Raw genomic sequence first — 26,611 nt, 5'->3', positions numbered from 1 at the left:
CTAAATGGTCTCCCTATAAAACATTATACAATTATTATCTGCCTAAGGGGTGACTTTAAATACAATTCAACAAACTGGGAAACATATACCTTCAATGCAGGATATACCCAAAAATTCTTAGACTTTATAAACTAAAACTCCCTTTGAACAGTCTGTAAGCAGACTTACAGAGGGCACAGTATTTTTGATCTGATTCTTTCAAATATGCCCCTTTTACACTGTTCCTCTGGTAGCTCTGACCTCAGTGATGTCTGACCAAGAACTTGTGATCAACTCCTTCAAACTTCCAAATACCCTACAGCAAACCCCACTAAATTGCAAGACTGTAATGTGGCAACCTCAGCCCACTCTATGATAAAATGTCAAAATTCACTTTTGATTTCAGTATTTATTGAGCAGCTTCGCCTTTTGCTTTACTATGTTTATTTCTAAAATATAGTGTTATATCAAAATCCTAACAACTGAGAATTATGGTAATGAGTGTCTTGTTTTTCTGAACACTAAGTTGTCAGTACACTATATGTTGTACTTGTTTCTTTAGGTATATATAAGAATTTGGTGAACACAAATCTATTTTAGGGCTGTATGGCTTTAGTGTGATGACATTTTCTGGTATCTAATTTAATAAATTGATTCTCACACTTTCACATTAATGAAAACTATAGTTGGATAAAACTGGCAACTGATGCCAAGATTATGGGGGAAGAAGGTCAACAACAGTACATTTGGTATGTCCCAATGTATAAGTGATATTGACTGCGTACAAAATATATCTCCATGAATACATATGCTTATATACAGAGAGAAACAGAACTGAAAGCACAGCTGCAGGTTGTCAAAACTTTTTCATATGATATTAGAATGTCATTTGGCTTCAATAAATGTGCAAAAGCAACCTTTAAAGCAGGAAAACTGCAGCTCCAGGAAAACATCACTTTGGGACAAGAATGTGTATGGAACTTGAGCAAGAGGGAGTGTATAAATACTTGGAAATTCATGAAGGATCGGCAGTAAAACATGAACAAATGTGACTAAACCTTTGTAGGGAGTACTTTAGAAGACTTTAATCCTGAAAAGAGCATTGCCATCTAGTAACAAAATTCAAGCTATAAACCAATTTGCTCTTCCTGACCTAACTTGCAGTTTTGAACTGATTGGCTCCAACATGTGTCAGATAGATTAGATATTAAAACAAGAAGGATGCTTCATGCTCACCAAATGATCTATAAAAATCAGTCCATACCAAGATTATATATTCCCTGTTCCAAAGGAGGAAGGGCCTCCTTGAAATTGATTATATGTATAGATCTGCAATTGTGGGACTCCACACATGTCTGCTGACCTCATGAGACCCAAACATAGTGAAAGTTTTGAAACATGAAGAGAATAAATCTAAGATGACTTATCTGATTAACCTAGAAGAAGCATATCGGTGTCAGGCAGAAATGGAAATCAAACCAGAAGTAGATAAAAATCAGGAAGCAACTGAATGTGCCAAAAAACAAAAGAAAGAATATAAGGTGGAGGCCAGATGAAATAGCAAGAAATGTGGAAAACGCATAAATATAATTGCAAGTATAGAAAACTTCTGGAAGAACCTCATGTTGATCAGGAATGAATGCAGGAATGGTTAAGGAGAGGTAAAGTCAAACCAAGAGATGAAAGGTTAATATTGGCAGCCCAAGATAATGGGCTACGTACATGCGGATTTATAAAGTACATTGAACAAGTGGGAGAAACAGACAAATGTAGGTTTTGTAAAACTGAATTGGAAACTGTTACTGATTGTGACATACTAATGGCAGAAAGACTGTGTAGTGAAAGGCATAATAATGTGGCAAGATTGCTGCACTGGGGATTATGCAAACATTATGGTACTGAAGTGGCTGAAAAATATTGGAAACATGAGCCACAAAGCATCATAAAAAATTATGACATCTACATCACATGGGAGAATCCATTACCAACAATTCAAAAGCTAGATGCTAGAAACCCAGATATAGTGGTCCAAGAAAAGAAGACAAAAATAGCATTGATCATTGAAATCACCACACCCAGTGACTACAGTGTCCTGCATACAGAGAGACACAAAGATATAAAATATCAGGATTTGCAAGCAGAAATGAGAGCAACGTGGAAAAAGGATACCCAGATAGTTCCGATAGTAGTAGGAGTAACAGGTCTTATAAAAAAGAATCTACAATCATATTTAGATATGTTACCAATACATGTAGGTCTGTACGAACTGCAGAAGGAGTCATTACTGGCCATGTTGCGAGTGCTGTGAACAGCACTTTTGGCTGACATCAAAGAGTAAAACACTAGTTAATTTCATGAACTTTAATCATACTTTAACTTAGGAATAGGGTCCATTCCTGTCATGGTATTAAAAACCCAAAAGATTTGGAGAAATTAAAAAAGAGAGAGGCAGATTCTTGTAAATGTATAGTTATACATGCATATAACATAGCTAGATATTAGCTTTAGTTAATGTTCATCTAGATAATGTGCCTGAGTAGGCAACTTTTGCTCAACAAATGCCTCTTTCTAGATCTGGATATAGCAGCATTAATCTGCCTCTGTACATTCATTAAACAGCATATAATTTCTGATTCACAAAAGTAATTTATATTCAGCACTATACAATCAGTATAAATCCGCGGTGGTACACTGGTAGTGTTGTTGCCTCACAGCAAGAGGTTCTCCTGTTCGATTCTCAGCTGGAGTGCCTTCTGTGTGAATTCTGCATGTCCTCCCCGTGGTCGAGTGGCCTCCGAAAGACATGTGTGAATGGGTGTGCCTTCACTGAAGGTTGGGCTGGCAACTCGGCACCATAAAAATCAACTGCCAATCATTAGCAGACTGGAGTTCCACTGTGGCGACCCCTAACTGGGAAAAGCCGAAAAGAACAACAACAAAACTTTACAATCAGTATAGTTCGGTCACTTACCTAATGCTCATTAACTACTGTCACATTTTAACTTCCTCTGCTAAAAGCCTGCAGTACCATTTGAAATTGCTACAGGTCAACACAGTGTGATGCATAACTGCACATAGATGATTAGTAATCTATCTGTAGTACATAGTGTGTAGTATCGGTTCTAGGACGGAAGATCGAAACAGACAAGACCGACACCGACTTCACCGACGCGAAAACACCGACACGGAAATGATCAACACTACAAACCACAGGTAAGGGGTTGAAAATTCACTAATCAAGCCTACCATGTTCAGGTAAGGTGGCAGTGTTATGCATGTGTTAAATTTAAACCCCTTACCTGAACATGGTAGGCTTGATTAGCGAATTTTAAACCCCTTACCTGTGGTTTGTAGTGTCGATCATTTCCGTGTCGGTGTTTTCGCGCCGGTGAAGTCGGTGTCGGTCTTGTCTGTTTCGATCTTCCATCCTAGAACCGTAGTATCATAGGTTTAATAATTTTGGTTTCGATACTTGATTTTGATTATACAGCATGCAATGTCTTTGCTTACCTTCTGGTTTAACATTATTAATTATTAGCTTAATTATCTGTAAGTTGCCTTTTCCTGCGGCATGATGCAAAGGCATTGCTTGTAGTTTATCTAAACGGTTTAGGCATTCAGGGTCCTCAGCAACCAGATCCTTCACATTGTCTGTGAGTCCTTTGGAGATAAACTGGTTTGGAAAAAACAGCTTTCTGTTACTGTTTTAAAATAGCACAAATTGTCCCTATGCTCTACAAATCACCTTTTTTTTTAATTTTTGCATTATTATTAGAAAAAAAATCATGCAATTATCAAAATAAATGTTACTTACCACTGCAAATCTAGAGCATATGGCCTTTTCCTAGCATTTCTGAACATGTAAAAAAACTTTATTTATCATATTCTAAAGCATTCATTTTAATGTCTCTGCCATCCTTTCCTATCTTTTACATTTCCTGTTCTATGGAAAGTCACAACTATTCTTCTTTATCATGTAGCTCCTTTGTATTTCTCTACTTTCCATGTTTATTGCAGAATTTCCCTGATTTTGCTTCATTTTTTTCTTTTTTGCCCTGCATCTCATAAAAGTTTTGATTTTCTGATGAATCGCTAGGAAATATAGACCATTGGTAATGCCATAATTTAGTGTTCCATACTTCTAACTGTTCAGGAAAGATATTCCCCAGGATTCATGAAGCTTGCGCCAGGCACAGGCGTAGTGTAGGCTGTCTAACCCCAAATATGGCCACTGAGCGATTTCACGAGCACTAATAGCATACGACAGATCTGTGCAGCTTTCGGCTCATGTATGCTAATCACCCCATGCACAGTAGTACAGCATGCAAATGAAGGTACATAGCGATTCATGAAGTGGTGCAGGCATAGCGTAAGTATACAGAAATGTAAACCAAAAAAAAACAGTTTATATTTATCCAAACAGAACATCGGAGCCATGAAAGCAGATCAAACTTATGTATTACAAAGTTAACATATGCCAATGGTGAAATATATAGCCAATGGCATAAAAGAACATGCACAACACATAAAAAATAACATTTAATGTCATGGCCACACTAATGCAAAGTACAACTGCAGGGCATGTGTGCGCATGCGGGTACACAAGGAAAATATATACAGATGTCATAAAATTGCAATGTAACACAAATCATGACTTCACCATAATAGTCAATGGTATGCATGCTACACCACAACCAAGGTGCAAGGGTTGCTAAGGGTCTGTGACAGTGTTCGGCACGGTAACTATGAATTAGTAGTCAATGCCATGCAAATGAGGCAAGTAATACTGAATCACAAACGTCCCGCCAGCCTATAGATGTACCACATGGCGCAGCGGTACAACAACGAGGAGTGACCTGGAGGTATACATGACATCAGCAGATGGGTGTGCCACCATAGCTTTAAGCACATTGGAGCATTGCAAATCTGTGTTGTCTGTTGCTAAGCAAAACTGCAGGATAGGGGTATGGATGTCGCCATAGCTTTGCTTCGCTATGGATGCAGCCATAGCTTTGCTTAACTATGGATGTAGCCATAGCTTTGCTTAGCTGAGAGCACACAAGGTGACTGAAAGAGCATGTGTACGTGGATGACAATGCACTCAAAACTCAGTAAACAGCTGCGCACGGTGCGCAACACAGCTGAAACAGGAAGGTTACGGGAAGACAATAAGGAAATGCCGCAGTAGGGTAATTAGAGTACAATTGAGTAATTAACACCTATTAACTCACAGTGGGCCATTGACAGTAGCTAACAAGGCTGCTAGTAGCAACCTGCAGAACAGGATAGGGGAGGTGCCGGATTGCAAAGAAAAGAGAACTGTCACCTCAGAGCAAAGCAAACCTGCAGTAGATTGGCTATAGAACACATTTCACAACACAATCCCGGGTTGGGAAAGTACAAAACAAGAAAGCAGGCTGCTGGACGCATGCCTGACAATGGGAGGGGAATTGTTATGAAAAGTGAAGGCAAGGGAAAGAGGTGATCCATGGCAGCTAAATGTAATTCAACACCAAAGGCACCACAATAGCAGTACCTGCAGTAAAACACATAAGTAAAATACCCTGCAGCTCTGATTGTACATACACACCCTATGACTTCATCAGCTTCCAAAGCACAATAGTTTAAAGTGTGAAGGCACCTCACACACACTCGTGTATTCCCAAACACTGCACCATCGGTGTAAACAGACAGGGAACTTTTACAATGTACTTGTTGGGAGCTGCCATAGCTGTGATTCATCACCATGTGTTGGAGACTGAAGGTGGTGTGGAGGATGATGCTGACAACCACCTCAGGCCCCGGAGGAGGAGAAGAATGTTCAGACCAAGGGTAACCTACCAGGGGCTAGATGATCTGGAGATAGTAGTGCATTACAGGGTGGACAGGGACATCATACAGCAAATTGTTGAGCTGTGCCGACCATGCCTCAGAGCCAGAAACAACAGAGTGGAACCCATCCCAGTGGACATGAAGGTATGTGTAAGCTTGAGAATACTAGTCACAGGTACCTTTCAAAGGCCAACTGGAGATATCATGGGGATCTCACAGGCTTCAGCATCCAGGGTACTCCAGCAGTTCCTGGATGCCATGTTATCACATGCCAATGAGCATATATACTTCCCCCGAACTCAGGAGGAGTTGGCCAGCAATATGCGCCTCTTCCACAATGTGGCACACTACCCAGAGATACTGGGTGCAATAGACTGCACGCATATACATATCAAGTCACCACCCAGTGAGCATGGTAGGCGCTACATAAACTGCCACTCCATCAACTGCCAGGTCCTGTGCAATACCCAGGGCATTATCACGGATGTGTGTGCTGGCAGCCCTGGAAGCTACCAAGACTCCCACATCTGGCATGGCTCACAGCTGTACCAGGTATTTGTCAGGGGGGGACATCCCATATGGCCACCTTGTGGGGGATGCTGGCTATGCACTGAAGCCGTGGATGATGACTCCCATCAGAAATACACACACACAGAATCTCTGTTGCTTTTTTAAAGCTGTCTCACTATGTTAAACTCCTTTAACATAGTGAGACACTTTGTAAAAATCAATGGAAATCTTGCTTTCTCCATTGCTTTTGCCCACAGCTCTGATGTACTGCATGCACAGTACATCGGAACTGCAGTAGAATACCAGACAGCTGTGGAAAGGCAGCAAGGAGGCATTATACAATGCCATTATTTAAGAAAAATAATTATTTTTCTTCTTAAATAATGTCATTGTATAATAACAATAACCCACTTCTGGGTGTGGGTAATGATGGATTTACCCACGGTTGTCTTTGTTTGGCCTCTCAGGCTACACCCTCGTGACCAAACCACACCAGCCGTGGGTAAATTCAGCATTACCCATACCCAGGCGTGGGTTATTGCTATAATACACTATTACAAATATGTGCTATGGACATGAGCTAAAGATAGGGGGTTATCACTCCACCTTGCGAGGGGCAGTCCCTCTATGTGTGGTACTGTTCTGACCAAAATGAGTACAAATACTAATGTCCTACAATCTTGAGACGTTCTGCATGTTCCATATTTAATGTAATGGTTGCATAAAATAGTCATCTGTATCTAAAATACCTACATGTAACAAGAAACAGGATAAGCAAGTAAACCGCTACAAGAATATAACCTTTTATATAGGCATATATGTAATATTCTATACTTTGTACTGACTGTGGATATGTGTTGGCCTCTAAAATCTGATGTGTGTCCTGCAAATGTCCCACTATGGCCATTTGAAAAGATGGCAACCCAAGCCAAAGAGGTTAAGTCACCAACACAACTCTAATGAATGCAAATATCTGTGACAGAAATACATGAGACAGCTTTCATGTAGCAACATTTCATTACATACCGATGTATTTCCGAAGGGACTGAAGGACCAACATCACCTGCATGCTATATAGGAACCAATTAACAATGGCTTAATGAATAAGCCTGCAATGACCATAGTATTAGTCTACTAAATGATAGGTCTTCAATTAGGGAAGGAGCCCTCACACACATATGGAATATGTATAAATGCAGTTCCTACACACCTTCATCTGCTATGTACACCCATCTACATCTCCCCCACACCCAAAACAATTGCAATACAGACTGTAATAACATCACAAACATCCACTCACTCTATGACATCTGCAGAAGCCTTAACATACCTTGTGAGAGATACACTATAATGGCCCTATGTGAAATCATTGCTGTTGTACAATGGAACAGACGCCGATGTTACAGGGTTTGGTTGCAATAATCCCATATCAGAAGGCTGATATAACAGCTACACTCACATGTAGAACTACATCCTCTAGCCATTACACACAATCCATGGGGGCCATGAAGTTAAAATATCTCTGTGTCTCTCCATATAGCTGTTGCAATTCATCACAAACAACACATCCAGGCCATCTTCCTCGAAGGTAGGGCAGAGGGACAACGGCCAAGTGGAGTATTCAATTATACCCCACTGTTGCCATGTAATTAGCTAATGGAGTAGCTGCACAGCTGATGTGCATGTAATCATCTACTCCGGAACACCAATTGGTGGCAGGATACCACATGTTACTGGTATCTACGTATAAAAAGATGGCTTGTCATACATTCAAACCGTATGTGCATACGAGAAAAACGTTAAAACAGAAAAGGAATAGGACTGATATTCTGATATTGTCGTCAACTCGGAATACTAATAAGGTATGTAGAACACTCAGTAAGTTAGTGTATGTAGTGCTGTCATATATTAATGAAAGTGTACGCAATGCATATAGTGGGAAAAGGCATTATGTAGTGATGTATTGTTGAGCATAGTAACGCTCGTAGAAATTGTGTGTACTGCTGTGGGCCACAAGGTAAACACCTCATACACCACAAGGGATGCTACATAAGGCCTTTAAACACAACAATTCAACTCCAGCCGCTGTCAGTGGCAGGGTTTGTCCAACAAGTACGTGCCATAACAGGGGATAGTATATGCTGATATACTGTAACAGTAGGCATATGTATGGGCGTATAACTGAGAATAACATGTCTAAGGTGGTCCTGCTGTGCAGTTATGATCTGTATTGTGGGATATTGTTGCAAAAATGTGAAATGTACAGTATTGTAGGTAGATATGTCTAACATTTTAAATAGCATTACTGTTATATTATGCAAACATCAGGTATGTCTATTAGCATGTACAATACACAATAACAGGATATATATCACTTGTAGTCACCAGACAGTGTATCAGCATGATAGCTAATTGAAATGGAAGAGCTAGTCGATTATCCATGCACAAAGGACATGTAATAGCTTCATAGGATCATAGTTAGGTACTATGCTGTCTGGCCAAGTCCATTTGTAAGCCTAACTACAGTGTTTTCACTTGCGGTACCTCCCTAGGTTAGTGTCCTGTGCCTGTGAACAGCAGAGCCATGTGTTTCCTGCAGCTCTGTACAGCAGAGCCACTGCAGTGATCCCTGGTGTACATGTCTGTCTCCCATCCACCCATCAATATATCTCTTGAAGAGTGCTAGTGAGGGTCCCTGCCTGATGTACATAGGAATCATGTTCCAAAGCATGGTGAGTGTCCGGGTCAGGAATGTATCCCTCTGGCACGTCCTAGTCATCGTTGCTTTTAGGTACATATCCCAGAGCATGTGGCTCTCAGTGGCTTTTGCTTATGTGGAGCATATCCATCAATATTGTTTTGGACATGGGCCTTGTATGTTCAGCAGAGATCACCTCTGAGTATGCGGTCTGCAAATGAGTACAGTTGGGGTTTCTGTAGTTGGGCTGCATACATCATCCTTCGGAGGTGAGTAATTCTCTTGGTGTGGTAATTTTGTGGTATTTAAAGCCATTGCTGTTGTCTCGTAAGGTACATCCCAAATGGGGTGCTGTTCCCTTTAATGTGTTTCATAAGTCAGGAGTATAGAGGCACAATGGCTGCCTTTGTTCTGGCTACAAAACCATTAGAGATTAGGGTGACCACGTAGAAGGATATCCATACCACTTTGGCAATATTGTTATCAAAAAAGTGGATGCTATCTACTTGGGTTCTAAGATCCCTTATTATGTCATATGTATGTAGGGGACTACCACCTATGTGATAGTCTGTAGGTGATTGGTGTAATCCAAAGGGGATGTCTATGCACCTTGTGGCATGCAGCTTGAGGCCATGTTATTGACACCAGGTATCCATCCCAGTGACACCCTTATGGAGGGTGTCTGTATCAGCTGGTGAATCAATCATGACCCCTAGTTTGCAGTCGTCTGCAAACCTATTCAGGGTAAGTCCTTTTGTGCTAGCCTGTACCTCAGAGAAGCATATACCGAACATGAGGAGCCCTATGACCGAGGACTGAGGGACGCCAATTGTAACTGATTTACAGTAGGAACTGGGGTATGCTACCCTCACTGTGTGGGTTCTGTCCATGAGCCACTTTTCATAACATCTTGTGAAGTAGGGGTTGATGTGCAGGTGGATGTGTATGTTGACAATACCAGAATGGGGAACAGTGTTGAAAGCCTTTGAGAGGACAAGGTAGGCTGTGTGGTCCTCCTTACCCACATCTACTGCCTTGATAACTGTCTCAAAGGACTCCACCAGGTTTAGGAGGTATGGTCTGGCCCTAACAAATCCAAACTGGGTGGGATCAAAGGTTTGGAGGCCACCAATGTCTCTGTGAATGAGATCCATGATGATGTGCTCCATAGCCTTGCAGAACAGTCTAGTCAGGTGTATAGGGCAATAGTTCCCCTGATCCATTGTGGCACCACCTTTGTGGAGTGTGATAACTGTTACTGTGTGCCATTCAGGGGCCACAATGCCTGATACAAGGCTATTAGTGAATTCGGTGCCCTAGTGGGGAGCCATTTCATTCTGAAGTTCATGGAAATTGCAGCCTGGGATGTTGTACAGTCACATGGATTCTGTGTTCCTGGCTTTAGAGAGTGCACCTTTGAACTGCGTAGTTGTAATCGCAGTTACTCTGCATTGTTCCTGTATAGATTTGGGCCCTTTAGGGTGTGAGAGGGGTGTAAAGTTAGTACTGAACCTATCTGCCAGGATGTTGTCAATATCAATAGGTTCTGTAATGTTCATGCCTAACTGCTGTATGTCAGAGCAGATGTGGGTATTGCCATTGAGAGTAGTGACATACCTCTAGAATGCTTTGTGGTAGTCCTTGGAATGAGTCACAGTAATGTTTACGTAGCTAGCTTTAGAGGATGTGATAAGGGATCTCAGATTCCTACTGAGGCTGACCAGGGAGCTCCCCCACTCATGGGATTGTACTCTACTTTGCAGCAGTCTCCTCCTGTTGTACATTATGTCCATGGCAGTGGACCACCAGAGTGGCTTCCATTTTCTGGTGGGTACCGTCATGGCTCTGTTTGGAATAGCATGATCCATGCAGTCGTGTAAATGCTAATTAAGTTCTGTTGTGTATGATTCAGCGGTTGTAACTGTATTATCCATCTGCACGGGTGTCATGATGTTTCTACTGCTGTCATAAGAAACCTGAAGTTGGCTTTGTAGAAATATTCTACTGTGTTTTCCGTAAAGGGTGTGGTGCCAGAATGTGGATAACAAGAGTGATTAGCATACGTTGGATCTGACCAACAAGGAGATAACCCCAGGTGTAGAACACCAGTCACACATGTTGGTAATAACCAGGTCTAGGATATTGTTGTCCCTGGTGGTGGTGTGGATAGGTTGATCCAGCCAATTGGAGGTTATGAATCCCAGAAAGCATTCGCTTAATGTGTCGGTACATGAGTAGGTATCCCAGTTAATGGTGGGGTAATGTCAGTCGCACATCAGTAGTTTCTCTTTGAACCCTACTTTCCAGTACACCAAGAAGTGAGGACCGTTAACCGTGGGGTATGGTGTGGTATCTGTAGCAAGCTACAATTTGTATAGCAGTTATGGCCAGAGTTAGTTGAACTTGGATTACCTCTGATGCATTGTGCTAAGCAACCAGCCTGGAGGTGTGTATATCCTTGGGAAATATGGACACACCTCCACCGTGGGTGTTCCGGTCCTTGTTACATGACTGAAAGGTGTGGTATGAGTAATAGCCTGTTAGTGCAGGGGTGCTCTCAGGAGCCTAGAAGCAGGTCCCAGTCACTTCAGAGATATTGAAGTGGTCCATTGCAAGGAGTGCCTTGGGTAAATGCGTTTGAGATGAAGATGTCAAGCATTGAGTAGCATTACCCTCAGGTTTTGCTTGCCTGTTCCTGTTATGGTGGTGAATATGTTATTTGAACCCTGCCTAAAACAGGCACTATAGGAGCATCAAGAGCCTTAGACGTTATCCATAATCCCAGGGCCGACAGGTGCAGGCCATCTGTGCCAAAGCATCGTGTTCTGTCGACCATGTCATTCAAAGCAGACAGATACTGGATACCCTTGGAATGACACCAGAAGCATAGCCAATTGTTGAAGTAAATAATTCAGTCCTTGTACTGCATTATCATTCTGGATGAATGCCGAATGCTTCTCAGGGCTAGGGCGATACCTTCCTGGGCTACAAGATCGGAGAGCTATTCCATGTCTCTGTACATGTAGTCCAAGAAGTTACATCTCAGGGCATTCACACTAACATGGAGAATGACACATTCATATTGTACCTGTTGAGGAGTGACCTGAGTGTATAGGTTATGTTGCGGATCCTGTTACCCGACAGCCAGCTGAAAGTGACTATCACCTTGTGTAGCCTGCTGAGTGGGACATCAGTGTGACTGCCTATAGAGTCACCTATGACTAGTGTGTTGGGTACGTTATATCGCCTTATTGGCTGTGGTTGATGGGTACACTGAGTCTGTGGGCTATAAGTAATTGGTGTTGTGTTGGGTGATGGGGGCTTCCTGTGTTTCTGCTTTGGAGTTCTCTGTTGCCTAGACAGAGTAGTATTTTGAGGCTCCACAAATGTTGTAGTTTTACTATGTGTGGCCTGTGGTGGTGGAGATCTAGTGAGACTATGTGATGAGTGCGGTGTGGTGCAAACGTTTAACATCCCCACATGATTGTCAGGTTCAGTCTGGGTTGGAGAGAGCTTTACCTCCAGCATGGCCAGATTTGTGCATCTCCCACAGGTTGTAGTGTTGTATGTTAGGAGGGGAGTATTGACTGTGTACACAAGACAATTTGTATATTGCCTCATGATGCCCATATTCATCATATAGACAGGCGATAACACTGGGAATTGACACTTGGACATGCCTGAATATTTAACTATTTCCCACTAGATATGTGAGGAAAGTGTGTACAACAGCTGTTTTACTCTAAGCAAGTGGGAAATGTAAGTACAAACAGTGTTTAACTATAGATAATGAGGAGGATTGAGTGCTATAGTAATTAGTAGCTCATGAAGTGCTTATATGTTCTGAACAAGTGCTGAGCAAGAATAAGCAATACAGATAGGGTGTCGGATAACATAAACACACTGCCCCCCCCAACAGGTACATAATCACATATCCATGAACACTACATAGCCCCTGTAACCATAACTATGATGGTACAAGGTGTACTCAGGCTGCATGGGACCTGTCCACATCCCTGGCTGTATCATACACATATGGCAAAACAGTTTGCTCTACACATACACATCATGTAAAACATAGCTTCATGTCAGTCTGTGAAAACACTGAATGGTGCACACCAACAGTTATCACAACCCACAAAGTGGATACACCACTCATAATGGAAGGCACTGCACTATTACCCTGATGAGTCTGCTCTGAAAGTCCATGAACCTTAATCAACGTATATGTTGTTAGCAGTACAGATATAGATGACAGCACGGATGATTTCACACTGCATATCATACCTGTGACAGGACATAGGACATCATCACCCATGCTGTGTTCCACCTACACTCAGTATACTAGATGTACCTTTGTATGTCACAGGAGTGTTCTGCCAGTGGACTGTTGACAGAACCAACACTACAAAAGGTGTCTGAGTAATATGTGCATATCACACCAGTGGCAGCTACAGTAAAACGGGGTTAATTCATTGTACTACCCCTCATTGTAGCCCATACCACACAGACAAATGGGAGGCATCTGCCTAAGTAAGTATGGGAATGGCTATGACCTAGGAGCAATAGCTGACTCAGTGTTGTGGACGACATACAGAATGGGCTTTGTGAGTGTAGTATGCTTCATATGTGCACAATATGACAGCTGCATATTGCATTGTCACTGCTAGGTTAATAACTCTGTACCCATGAACTACCACCTAGGCAGAGGTCAACATAATGGACACTGTGTGTAAGGGATGGTGCTGTGCAGTTTACCTCCCTGAGCTAGTGACATCACCAAGCCTATTAGGTAGTCATAAGAGGCAACCCTAGTCATAACAGGGTGCCATCCATGAACATGGAGATCATTGTATAGCCATACTCATCACTCAAGTGATCAATATTGGATCACATATCACCTTTAAGGGGTATTGCCCATGTTTGGATGGGTGACACCAGCCTTCACAATCCTCATCTCCACTATGTAGCATGATGCCTACCCTGCATAAAAACATGTCCAACATATGTTACACATACAAATCTTGATCTGAAATACATACGTCATGGACATCCACCTTGCTAGTACAAGGATCACCACATGCTGGACAGATCCTTGTGCCATACATGTTACATACTCCTGCCATACTATGCAACCTTGTCCAGCAAAGCTGCACATTTCACCTCTGTCAGACATGGTGTGATGACCGCATGGTAGATGTATCATTAACCGTCTGGATCAGTTATGTGGCACTGCTTCACCTAGCGTTGGAAACATCGCTGTCTGCTACAGCTAGGAAACTTTACATCCTACATTCATACATGGTCCAGGGCATACAGACTACTACTTGACCTTGGCCATACATGCTATAGTTGATAACCATCCCTGCAAATACCATCCAGCTAGCCATTGTCCCATGTGCATCACATGTGCAACACAGGCGATACGTGGCAGGATGTTGAACTACTGTACAGTGCCGTGTAGATGTTTATGGCAAAACACATGCATGTAAAGGCTTCTGTGTGCCTGTCTGCATTGTCACAGGTCATGTCTGTTAACGCAGTGTATGTGCTGATATGTTACATATACTCAGCATCAAGGTCAACAGCATTAATGTGGACACATGCAGGCATGTGCTGATAGGTAAGAACACCAGTACAGGCAAACAGACATGCCCACATCAAGACAGCATCCACATGGAGTATGAGCAGTGTAATCAGGTGACACACATATATGGTGATAATATCCAATCCCCGTTGGGTGTCACATGTGTGTGACACAAACATGTCAGTGGTGTCAGTGTCATGAAGATTTGCAAAGACAACTGTTCATATGTAATAAATGTGATACACATGTATGTGCAGCTGTATCTCTGTGCATCTCTGAGATACTGTGACCTGTCTCCATCATTATGTCTTCCAGATATGCCAAGAGCAAGGCTCCCAGCCTATAGCCGCTCGGAGGATGAGGCCCTTATACCTTACCTCCAAGACAACTATGATGTCTTGTTTGCCATGTGCCACAGCATGCACAGCAGCATGATGACCTGTGGCAGGAATTTCGCAGGAGGGTTAATGATGTGGGTGTCTATAACCGTACATACCTGCAGGTGCGCAAACACTGCACGGACCTGATCAGATGTGCGAAACAGCATCTAAATGTAATCACCAGGGAACAAAGTGCAACAGGTGGTGGGCCACCAACCCAGCCCCCACTCACACGTAACAAGGAGCTACTAGCCAACCTGGGGACACCGACAGAACAGCATCCACAAATCCTAGCTGCCATCGTGGAGGTGGGTGTCTCTCAACCACCAAGCCTGGAGTTGCCTGGTAAGTCACTACTGCACATATAACTATTATATCCCATATAGTTGCATGTGTCACTGTACAATATGTAATGTAACATCATATGCAAGGCATGTACGCACACATGCCGCATACTATAGTATGCTATTCTGTGTATGCACACATGTGCATACTCCATAGTATATCCTACTGTACTGACAAATGTGTTAACATGCACATTGCACCCTGTAGCTGTCATACAATCGTGGATAATGATCATACTGCTATGTCACCCCTATATAGGTACCTCTGGCATTCTGCAGAGACAGCAGGCCATTGCAGGTGAGACAGTTATAAGTATCAGGCATGTTAATGCACAGATCTATTTGCCATGTGGCCAGTTAACACGTGTACACATAATGTATGGTCTGGTCACAATATACAGGTCACATCTTTAATTCATCACATTGGCTACCCATGTGCAATACTTACAAACTAAGTGAAACACTGACATGAAACCTCAGAAACTTTCATTGCTAGATGTGTGGACAGCTGTGCATACAACAGTGGGTGTGTTGTTCAATGTAGGAATAAATACTATACATCAGAACTACACATGTGGGGTACACAAACAGTACTACACAATGTGCTGGAATATGGGCAGCCCACAGGATTCACCATTGTGTAATATGCCCCTGCAATGAGTGCACACATTGTGATGTGCCATCTGACATGTCCATGACATGTAGTGGTCTGGCTGCAACATTGTCTCTCTATCCCATAAAATATACCCCACATACCAAACATACAACCCTTTGTCTGCATAACCCTGTGTACAGTGGAGTATCTGACATCTATGGGTGTATGTCATATGGGACAACACAGACATGTGAGATAGATGGCCATCATAACCGTTTGGCCAACACATGTTCACACATGGCCATGGAGGATGGCCAGAGACATGTAGCAACACACAGTAGATGTGATGTGTTTGTGTGTACACTCTGTTGTACATTGGCTACACATGGTCCAGCTATAGCCTTTGTTGGATGGTTACATTGCAGATGGGGAAAACTGGACATCCTACAAGCCCGTGCACAGTTTGTGGAGGCGTAACTTCATTTGACCACATAAGATGTGTTGACCATCATGACTGTGTCACAGCATGACAGTAGTCACCTGTACAGCATCCACATACATACACAGACAACCACATCTGGCCACAGATACAGTACATTTCCCTTGCTGCTGCTGGACATCACTGTCAGCCATGCACCTCATGTGTGTGGTACACAAATGTCATGTGGGACTTGGTGTATTGACAAGTCTGCCATGTGTGGACATGGTTGCCAGGCAGCTAAAATATGTTTGCAGATGTGCAGGGGTATCATCCGTATGTCTTTCGGTGACCTGTGTCACACATTACACATCATGGTTAACTGTGTATACACCTCTGCGACGTGGGTCACCATCCACAGTATATATGTATTGTGTATGCACACAGTCATGGCTATGCACTGTGTGTGTAATCCAAACTGCATAGCAATAGAGACGTCTCATGATTCCATGCAATGGCACTGTGTCTGTACTTCACATTGTATAGCGATATAGATGCCTCATAATACCCTTCAATGGTCATGCACAACTGCTAAAAGTGCATTTTATCTGTAGGGTGTACAGACAACACTGCAATGTGACATCATTACACCACTGTACATGTGACATTGTGTCAAACATGTATGCATGTCAATGCACACATCAGCAGATTACATGTCATACTACATGTTAATGTCAAGGTCATATGCCACACATCAGCCATGTGTACTGTTAACCTGTGCTGGTCCACATGGTGTAACACAGGGATGCATGCTTACTACCATGATTGTGTGAAATGCATGGCTTCTGCTATGACACATGCTTGCTGTTGTGTACAACCCAGGGATGTATGATAACTACCACTATTATTGTCTGAGCTGCATGCCGTCTGCTGTATCACATGCATGTTGCATGCCTTCTGTCAAATCACATGCATGCTGTGTGTGTGTGTGTGTGTGTGTGTGTGTGTGTGTGTGTGTGTGTGTGTGTGTGTGTCTGTGTGTGTGTGCGTCTATGTGTCTGTGTCTGTGTGTGTGTGTTTGTGTGTGTGTGTGTGTGTTTGTGTGTGTGTGTCTGTATTGTAATGTAGAGTCTTTGTTTGCCTTCGCAAGTGATGTAGGTGCATTACCCTACTGCGGTCCATCTGATGTCAGTGTCCCCACAGACTCTAGCAGTAATGATGAACATATGTTTGAGGCAGGGTTGTCAGGGGCTGAATCTGTGCCATTGGTTGCCATTCCACCTATATCCCCCTCATCCCCACACACAGATCTCATGCCAACACATACCCCATCACCAGTGGCCATAGAGGAAGGACAGTTAGTGTGTGGTAGCTTGGAACAGGAACGTGTGGTGGCTACGGAAGGTGCGTATTCACACCATGGACTGGAGATGTGCCACACAGGCATTTGGCCAGTGCTGCTCATAGGAGGACCTCTGGCCGACATGCCCTTGCAGGACAGAGCAAAGCAGCTGGCGTCACCTGACGCATGTTTCAGACTGTAATGGCGGCACAGGTACAAGCTGAACAGCAGAACAGAGAAGGGCAGAGGCTTCAGAGGGCTGCTACCCATTCTTTAAATGACAATATCCAGTCATTGGCAAATGCTCAACAGCAGATTGCTGATGTTTTGGACAGATGATTGGGTGACATGGTTGGAATCCTTGACCGTGGCATGACAATCAGCGAGCGTGAGCTGTCTGTGCTGGAACATCTGGTAGGAGTGAGGCATAAAGCACGTGGATGTAGGCCAGCTATGTCACCTGGTGCAGGTCTACGTGAATGAGCTACCTCACATGCCCACTCCCATAGTGGCGGTAGCAGCAGCAGTGCAGCTGGTGCTGCGCTGTCCACACCAGGACACATCAGGCCACATGGACATGGCCCTGGATGGTCCCAACAGGGACATGGTTCCAGTGGACATGTGTCATTAGACAATACCCAATCTGCACCTCTGCCTGGTAGTGCCCGTGCAACCCTGGCAGGCACAGGTCATGTGGCCGTGGCAGGACACCGTGAGCTGTAAAACTTGGTCTGTACAGTCTGGAGCTGTCAATAATACCCCCGTGTAGGCCAGACACATGGCAGAACTGTGTGCACACATACATGCACACACCAGAAACATCTGTAGGGCACCGCAACACTCACATGCGTAACAACCACACATGGCCAATTAGATCACAGGCCCTAACACACACACATGATGTCATCCACTGGTGCAGCCTAGGCCCCTGACAAACATTATCACCCTGTGCATATGATGATGTCTGTGTCGCATCCCTATCATCCACACCATCGGTGCAGGGACATGCTCATATGGTCTGATGCACAGGGTGAATAGAATAGGGAGATAAGTGTAGATTACAACTGTTGTGTACTGTTGACACCCAGCAGACATACCATGTAGTACAAGTTTATAATGCATTGTTTTCTGTTCACAGTATGTGTCTTGGTAACAACAGTAACAGCATGTTGGTAATGATGTCCAGCTTCCCTCCTTCAGGTCTAATTGCATGTGCCATTGAGTACCAGTGTTTGCAGTTTCCCATGTGTAAATGTGGACTACTCACAGGCATGTATGGCAATACCAGCATGCTATACGTAGCTTCAACCTCACTGTTAGAAAGGCTGACATTCCAAAGATGCATACACATCTACTGATCCAGGAGCATGGGAGCTGTGTACTAAGCTACGGTGGCTAGAGACATGACATCCATACCGGGTGACATCACAGGTATAGTTACATGGGGTGGGGAGTTTACATAGCGGTCTAGCTGATGACGAGGGTAGAGGCCAGTTGAAAGCCTGAGGCCTCACTGTGTAGCAGTGATACACATTCACATTACAGGATGAGAACACACAATTACACACACAGACACACACACACACACACACACACACACACACACACACACACACACACACACACACAGGTATTTGCACACATGTATTCAGACACAGTAACATGCCGACACTCACGGGGTCAACAACACTGTAACACACACACACTTGATAGTGTTGAGGTGAGGACCCCTGCCTATGTGGTAATCACCATTACAGTACTGTGCACCCACATGACGCGACACAGAGAATGAACATATACAGGTAGTCAGTAATGCCTAAGACCGACGGCATCAACAGGGTAGTAGATTGCATCACCTGGAGAATTTAGGAGTCCTATCTGTTCACTATGGTAACATACATCCTCATTCCATGGACCAGACAGCCATACATACATACACACACACACACTGCGGAGTCCACAATTGAATGCACCTATGTCATGCACATACAGATGGCTCACATGTGTGTGATACACACCCCACCCCTGCCTATTTCTTGCTTTCTACGCTGCAGTATGTACAGATCTCTACAACAGTGTACAGGGGTGTGAGTAACAATTGTGATGTATTCCCCACCATACTTGGCATATATGGATGCAAAAGCAAACACACATGGCAGTACCGAGAATCAAACACCTGCTGTCTTCTGATATGTATGACAGACATGCAGCAGTATTGCCCACATTACAATGTGTACTGATGCTACCTTTGGCAATTGTGCTGATATATGCACATAGGAGGTCTAAAGTGTTACAGGTGTCAAGTGATTTACAGTCAGTGTCACCCTGACCGCTGTGTAGGTTGTATGTCTTCCCCTTTAATTAACAGAAACATAGCTTAGTGTTTGCACATGTTATGGTAGGATGGCTTGTGACTCACCTGTGACCCATCTTCAGCAAACATCCATCTGCAAAGATGGCCCACCACGTTATGTCCACACATCCATCCTTACCTGATGTACATCTTACTGTACTGTCAGTATTTCACCATATACAGTTGGCAATGATGGGGCTGCATTGCAACTGCATGTTGTAGTAAGACACAGATCACCTGCAAACATCAGCTACTGCACACGCATGGTTGCTGAACACACACCACTACATGTACATGTGTGTAGGTCCTACATTCCTGTCATTTAGCCATATTTGTAGGCATTGCAATTGGTGGACATGTGTGATGACATACATGACACATGGACTGTTGTATGATATGATAGTTGTCATGGGTAACCAGGACAAAGGTAATGTTAACTCTGTCAACATTGCTATCACACCTTATGTACTGTTAGCATTCAACAGCCATGGACCTACCTTCCATGTGCATGTGTGTAATTGCTGTAGCCACCTGTCTGCACGAAGGACAGCAACAACTATGCTATGTACATATGTGTTGTGTGTGTGTGGGGCATGTACATATCCACGGCAGGCACATGTATGTCATATCCAAACATGAGGGTGTTTACTGGTGTACAGCAACAGTCATATGTTACAGCTGTATATGACCCAGGGCCCCTGTTATTTATGCAGCCGACCTGGTTACAAACAGTGGTATAATTGCATTGCATAACACATGATGCAACTTTGTCAGTACATGGGTAGTCTGCACAGTTGCTGTAGAGCTAGGTACAGTCCACTGGTCATGGGTCACATGGTGTTGTACTAATATATGTTCTACCACATGTATGGATGTATGCTGCTGGTCCAAGGACATGGTGATGTCTGAGGGCTACATCCTAGAATGTGGCTTTTGACACTGTGATCTGCACCTGACACATCTGTGATGGCTTTTGAGGGTGTACTGGTCAGTACATGTGAGTGGCCTTCATGTACGTGGGGACACCACCACCTGGAGCAGTCTGTAATGGTGTTATGGCCCACATGTCTGTATCCGAGGTATACAGTGGTAGTGCTATTGTGCACAACTGAGCCTTCAGCCAGGTGTTCCTCACTGCACAGATGTCAGTATTCCCCATTGTTAGATCTACATTGGCAGCTGTGATTACAAATGCTACACATCTAGCACTGTTTAGCATACACATACAATGCAGTATTCCTCTAGGTGTCAGGGTGTTAACCTGGTCTCAGGACATTCGTCTATGAATGGCACTATATAGGCAAAATAGCCACTCCTGGCATGACATCACCATGGATGGTATTAGTGTGCCAGGTTTAGATTGGTACATCTAAGGTGATGGAGAGCAGCAGATGTTATGTAGAAGACAGGTGTCAGATATATGTAGTGCAGCATTCATGCTAACAATAACAGCTATCGACACCACTGCGCCCTGCCATGTTTAGAATCAGAGTGCATACAAAACAGTCCTTTGCTACTAAGTGTGTGAGCATGCCCAATATGACATTGTGCAGATGGACACATAGTCCATTCCAAACGACCGTGTGCTACTAAGTGTGTGAGCATGCCCAGTGACACCTTGTGTCGGTTATGTGCCTCTATGTGTATGGGCATGGCCACTGTAACCCTGTATAGCGATAGTGGTCATTCAGGCAACAGATGGCCATTCCCCACTTCAGGATGGATTCCTACATTGAACACACTGGTTCACAGGTATGTACATTGTAACTGCCAGCATCCATGTCGATGTTCGCATTCCTAGAAGGTCATATTGACAGTCTTGAAAGGTGTAGTGTCTGTGGCGCGGCTCATACCTATGTAGTATTGTAATAGTGGTCCGTAGATAGGCAGTTGTCCTGATCACATCACTGGCGTGTGTTTGTCTCTGTCTGCCTGGGAACAGTAATATGCTTTTAGACTGCTCACACTCCATACAATCCCTATTGGCGTCTTTCCATTGCTGATGATGTCACCCACCTAGAAGTATGCCTCTGGGAGTGCTGTGTCCCAATAATCTTGACAGCACGTTCTGTAACTGTGTAATGCTGTAGTGTGATAAGGTAGTTAGGTCTGTGTTCTAGTCCCAGCCATGCCAAGTGTGTGTGTGTGTGTGTTGCCATCTGCCTGGGGACAGAATAATGCTTTTAAACTGCTCACACTCCATACAATCCCTATCAGCGTCTTTTCCATTGATAATGATGTCACCCATCTAGAAGTATGCCTCTGGGAGTGCTGTGTCCCAGTAATCTCTGTAGCATGCTCTCTAACTGCGTAATGCTGTAGTGTGATAGGATAGACAGGTAGGTGTTCTATTCCAAGGCATGACAGGTGTGTGTGTGTTTGGCTGTCATATCCTATGTGTTGGTATCTGTGAGTGGCTAGCTCCAGGATGTGTTGAGCATGTTTTGTCATTTTCCTATATAGTGTCCATAAATGTCACAATCGTCCAAGAGACTGGGTTGGCAAGACATACACATACATTCACCAATAGATCTGGTGAGTAAATGTCAGCAGCCCTAATCTTACCCTTAATACAGTCTGACCCATCTGACGCAACGAAACACACTTTCCTTGATAGTAACACCAGTACATAATGCAAGAGGTGCATGTGGTTTCCTTGTCATTCTTGTCTAATGCTTTGGTGTCACGTAGTCCACTGTTGTGATATATATTCTATGTGTTTGTATATGTATATGTGTGTGTATGTGTATATATATATATATATATATATATATATATATATATATATATATATATATATGTGAACATTAGCACACTTAAATCTACATGATGGAATACATGTCCTATACTGTTGAATGCATATGCATGTGCTGGATGATCTGTATGTGATCACCTCAGATGTATGTATATCTGCCATGGCTTAGTGGTAAAGCACATCGTCTGTGGTGTGCAAGGTCCTGGGTTCGAGGCATGTAGAGACCTGTTATTTTGTTGCTGGGAAGAACAAGGGACATTGAATACAGTGATAGTACAGTGCTTTTAACCAGTTGTGCATGGATCTGCGCAACAGTAAGCAGTGGTTATTATTTTGGAGGCTCAGTATGGGTCATGAAACTATGCATTAGTAGACAATACTATGCAAACAAGGTGAATCCCATTTATCCCCAGGGTGTGATGCAGATCCCAAGAGTGTATGGGTATAGATAGCCGAGTGCAGGACTCGAATATAGGTGAAAGCATGTTGGGAGGGTGTCAGGCATACTGTACGTACATTGGAGCCCTGTGTCTCGGGATTGCTCCTGTTTTAGCAAGCCTAAGCTAGGGGTATGTCTATACCTGCCTAGTGCAATTGGGAGGGACAACAGCAGTAAGAGAGTAGTCAAGGTAAACAAGCTGGGCAAACAGGTGATAATTACCACAATCAGCAGATTACAGGCCCAGCCAGGCCCAGAACACTACGATAAAGTGAGCAAGCACCATACACATGGGTTTTTTCCACACTCTACACCACCGGTGTATACATGCGGGGAAATTTTACAAAACAACACAATGAAATGAGAAGGGCTGCAGCAGGCAACATAGAGCAACATGTGCAGGAGGCTGAGGGTGGTGAGGATGTGAATGGTGCCGAACAACCCTCAGTGAGGAGACAGAGAAGACTGTACAGATCCAGGGTAACCTACCAGGGGCTAAATGAGCTGGAGATAGTGGAGTGCTATATGGTGGACAGATACCTCTTACAGCAGATTGTTGAGCTGTGCCAGCCACACCTGACACATCGAACAGGCCGAGGGAAACCCATCCCAGTGGATACCAAGGTATGTGCAGGCCTAGGTGTACTAGCCACAGGTACTTCCCAAAGCACAACTGGGGATATCATGGGGATCTTACACGCATTTGCATCTAGAGTATTCCACCAGTTCCTTGATGCCATGTCACCACATGCCAGTGAGCACATACATTTCCTCAACACACGTGAGGTGTTGACCAGCAATATGCGTCTCTTCCACCAAATGGCAGACTACCCTGGGGTAGTGGGTGCTATAGCCTGCACGCATGTATGCATCAAAGCACCACCTGGTGAATGGGGTAGGGCCTACATTAACCACAGGGGCATCCTCTCCATCAAGTGCCAAGTCGTATGCGATGCCCAGGGAATTATATTGAATGTGTGTGCTGGCTGCCCTGGAAGCTATGACGATTCAGATATATGGCATCTGACGCAGCTGTACCACACCTTTGCCAATATGGACATCCCCTACGGTCACCCAGTGGGAGATGCTGGGTACCCACTGGAGCCGTGGCTAATGACACCCATCAGAAATGCAAAAACACTTGAACAACTATGCCATAATGAGGCACACACACAGGCAAGACATATAAGTGAGCATGTGTTTGGGATGCTCAGGTCACGGTTCCGGTGTCTGGATACATCCAGTGGAGCCTTGTAGTATTCACCAGCTACATGCACCCAAATTGTTGTGGAATGTGCTATGCTACACAATATGATCCTGCGGAAACAGCTGCAGCAGGAACAGCATGGGGCAAGGCCACACAGTCCTCCATCAATGACAAGGCCTGTACAGGCACAGAGTGACTTGGGGGAGGAACTACCTGAGCTGGACCCAGTAGGCAAAAGGAGGCATGTCCAGTATGACCTGACCTTGGCAAAGAGGCAATGCATAGCATATGCACTGACACAGTAGGTACCCAGGGAAATGTCACCCTCTCTGACTCACACAGACAGTAAAAGGGATGCCAAACATGACACTACCTGTGCTCAGCCATGTATAGGAAGTGCACTGTGTGCATCCGACATAGGCAGCCCTTCAGCACCATCCTCAGGTCTGGCACACCCTCAAGGTAAGTCAATCAACCTACCAATTGGCAGTTGTATTAGAATGCGTTTTTACCTGTAGCTATGGTATGGATGTGAGCATGCATGGGAATTTGGTGGCCGAATGTTAGGGCAGCAGATAGTACACATCCATAGTGGCACCATGACATCTGTAGCACATACCGGGGTCACAATAGTAGCCAGTAGTACACAGGGTGTCCTAACCCACTGCGGGTAATGGGCTATACATCATGTGTGTCCATACAGCCCACACAAGTCTCAACCAGCTGGACAGGTGTAGACCAACACAGACAAATGCTGTACTATGGTCTCTGAATATGCCCAGTGGATGATCCCCCTCCTACAGACACACACAGACAGACTACAGCAGGCCTGGTAGTTGGATGTAGGTTGTGAAGGCTAGGACATCTGAAACTAATATGTTGGTAATTAAACCTAAGATCTGGAGTACACTGGTATGCCTCTAACCAGCACATTAGGTAGGTCCACACACTGAAATGGAGTACCTGACATACCAGTACAGTAATAGCAAAAATGTACAACTGTCAGCTGTGCCCCCCTTCCAACGTACACATGTAACAGTCATGTGTGCCCCCCCACACTGCTGTGTAGGAATGTGGATACAGTTGGATGTCCCTCCACGCTGTGCAGAAATGTAGCAACAGTCAATGCCACATGACCGATGGATACCCTGCAGACACAGCATGCCACCTGTCAGTGTACAATGCAGAGGTCAGCACCACAGTACTGACTACCTGGATATGTAACACATGCAATCCAGTTGACCATACTGGGCATGCTCAAACACATGAAGGTATGACGGTAATGTCAGTCGACAACATGCGTAACAGTCATATTGGGCATGCTCACACACAAACACAAGACAGCCAGGTCTGCAAACACCAGTGGTCTGGACATATCTGCTGGTACATTGCTATACTGTTGGATGACTGTGCTGTATGGTATGTGTGTGGTACTGTCTATTGTCTGTATACTTGCCATGGTGTATTGGTAATTCACATTAGCTGTGTGCGCAGGGTGTTGCTACCAACACTGGCAAAGGACGGTTCTTTGTTTGTGGCCAGAACAAGGCCATTGGATACGGAATGAGTAAGGCACATTGCAGCAGTTTGGAGCGGTTGTGCATGGGTTTGCATGGTGTTAAGCACTGCTGACCTCTGGTTACAGCTTCTTATACTTGTTTAGACTCCACATTTCTTTAACAATGCAATACTCGCATACTCATAGCCAAACACGCTTACACCTGCTCGCTCCCTCACTTGCACATGCACCGACATTGGTGCTTGCATTTGTCACTCACGCTGGGTGGGCGCGATCCCTTGTGATGCCTATTACATCAGACTACATGATTACAGTGTTGGGTATGGCTGACCATTAGGCGACGGCATGGCGTTCAACTGTACGGAATCAGTGGCCTGTCCAGTGAGTTAATCATATTATATGCATGTTCCTCATACAATCTGCTCCCATCTGGCTGATACATGGGAACCGATACTCTGCAATACAGACAAGTAAATGTGTGTCGGGAACCACATCCATCTGCCGGGTCATGCTACCACATACCTATTGTAGGTTTTCTACCTTTTAAATTGGCTGAAGTGAGACTTTAGGATTAACACCTGTCCCACTTTGCATGGGACAGTCCCTCCTTAGGCGTATGTGTCATGCAAAAATAATCTAGGCATAGCAAATGT

General features: G+C 44.1%; 1 protein-coding gene across 1 annotated transcript in view; it reads right to left on the bottom strand.

Annotated features, from left to right (window-relative positions):
• The window catches only part of LOC122797756 (transient receptor potential cation channel subfamily A member 1-like), a 1,191,690-nt gene that overhangs the window by 1,090,369 nt on the left and 74,710 nt on the right, over nucleotides 1-26,611 (bottom strand). The window contains exon 2 of the mRNA XM_044066280.1: nucleotides 3,503-3,652. Coding sequence (XP_043922215.1) covers nucleotides 3,503-3,652 — 150 coding nt within the window. The remainder of the gene's footprint in view (nucleotides 1-3,502; nucleotides 3,653-26,611) is intronic.

The sequence above is a fragment of the Protopterus annectens genome, chromosome 3.part1 (genome assembly GCF_019279795.1).
Source record: "Protopterus annectens isolate FY-2018-M chromosome 3.part1, PAN1.0, whole genome shotgun sequence".
Lineage (NCBI taxonomy): Eukaryota > Metazoa > Chordata > Ceratodontiformes > Protopteridae > Protopterus > Protopterus annectens.
This window is presented reverse-complemented; position numbering and strand designations above follow the sequence as displayed.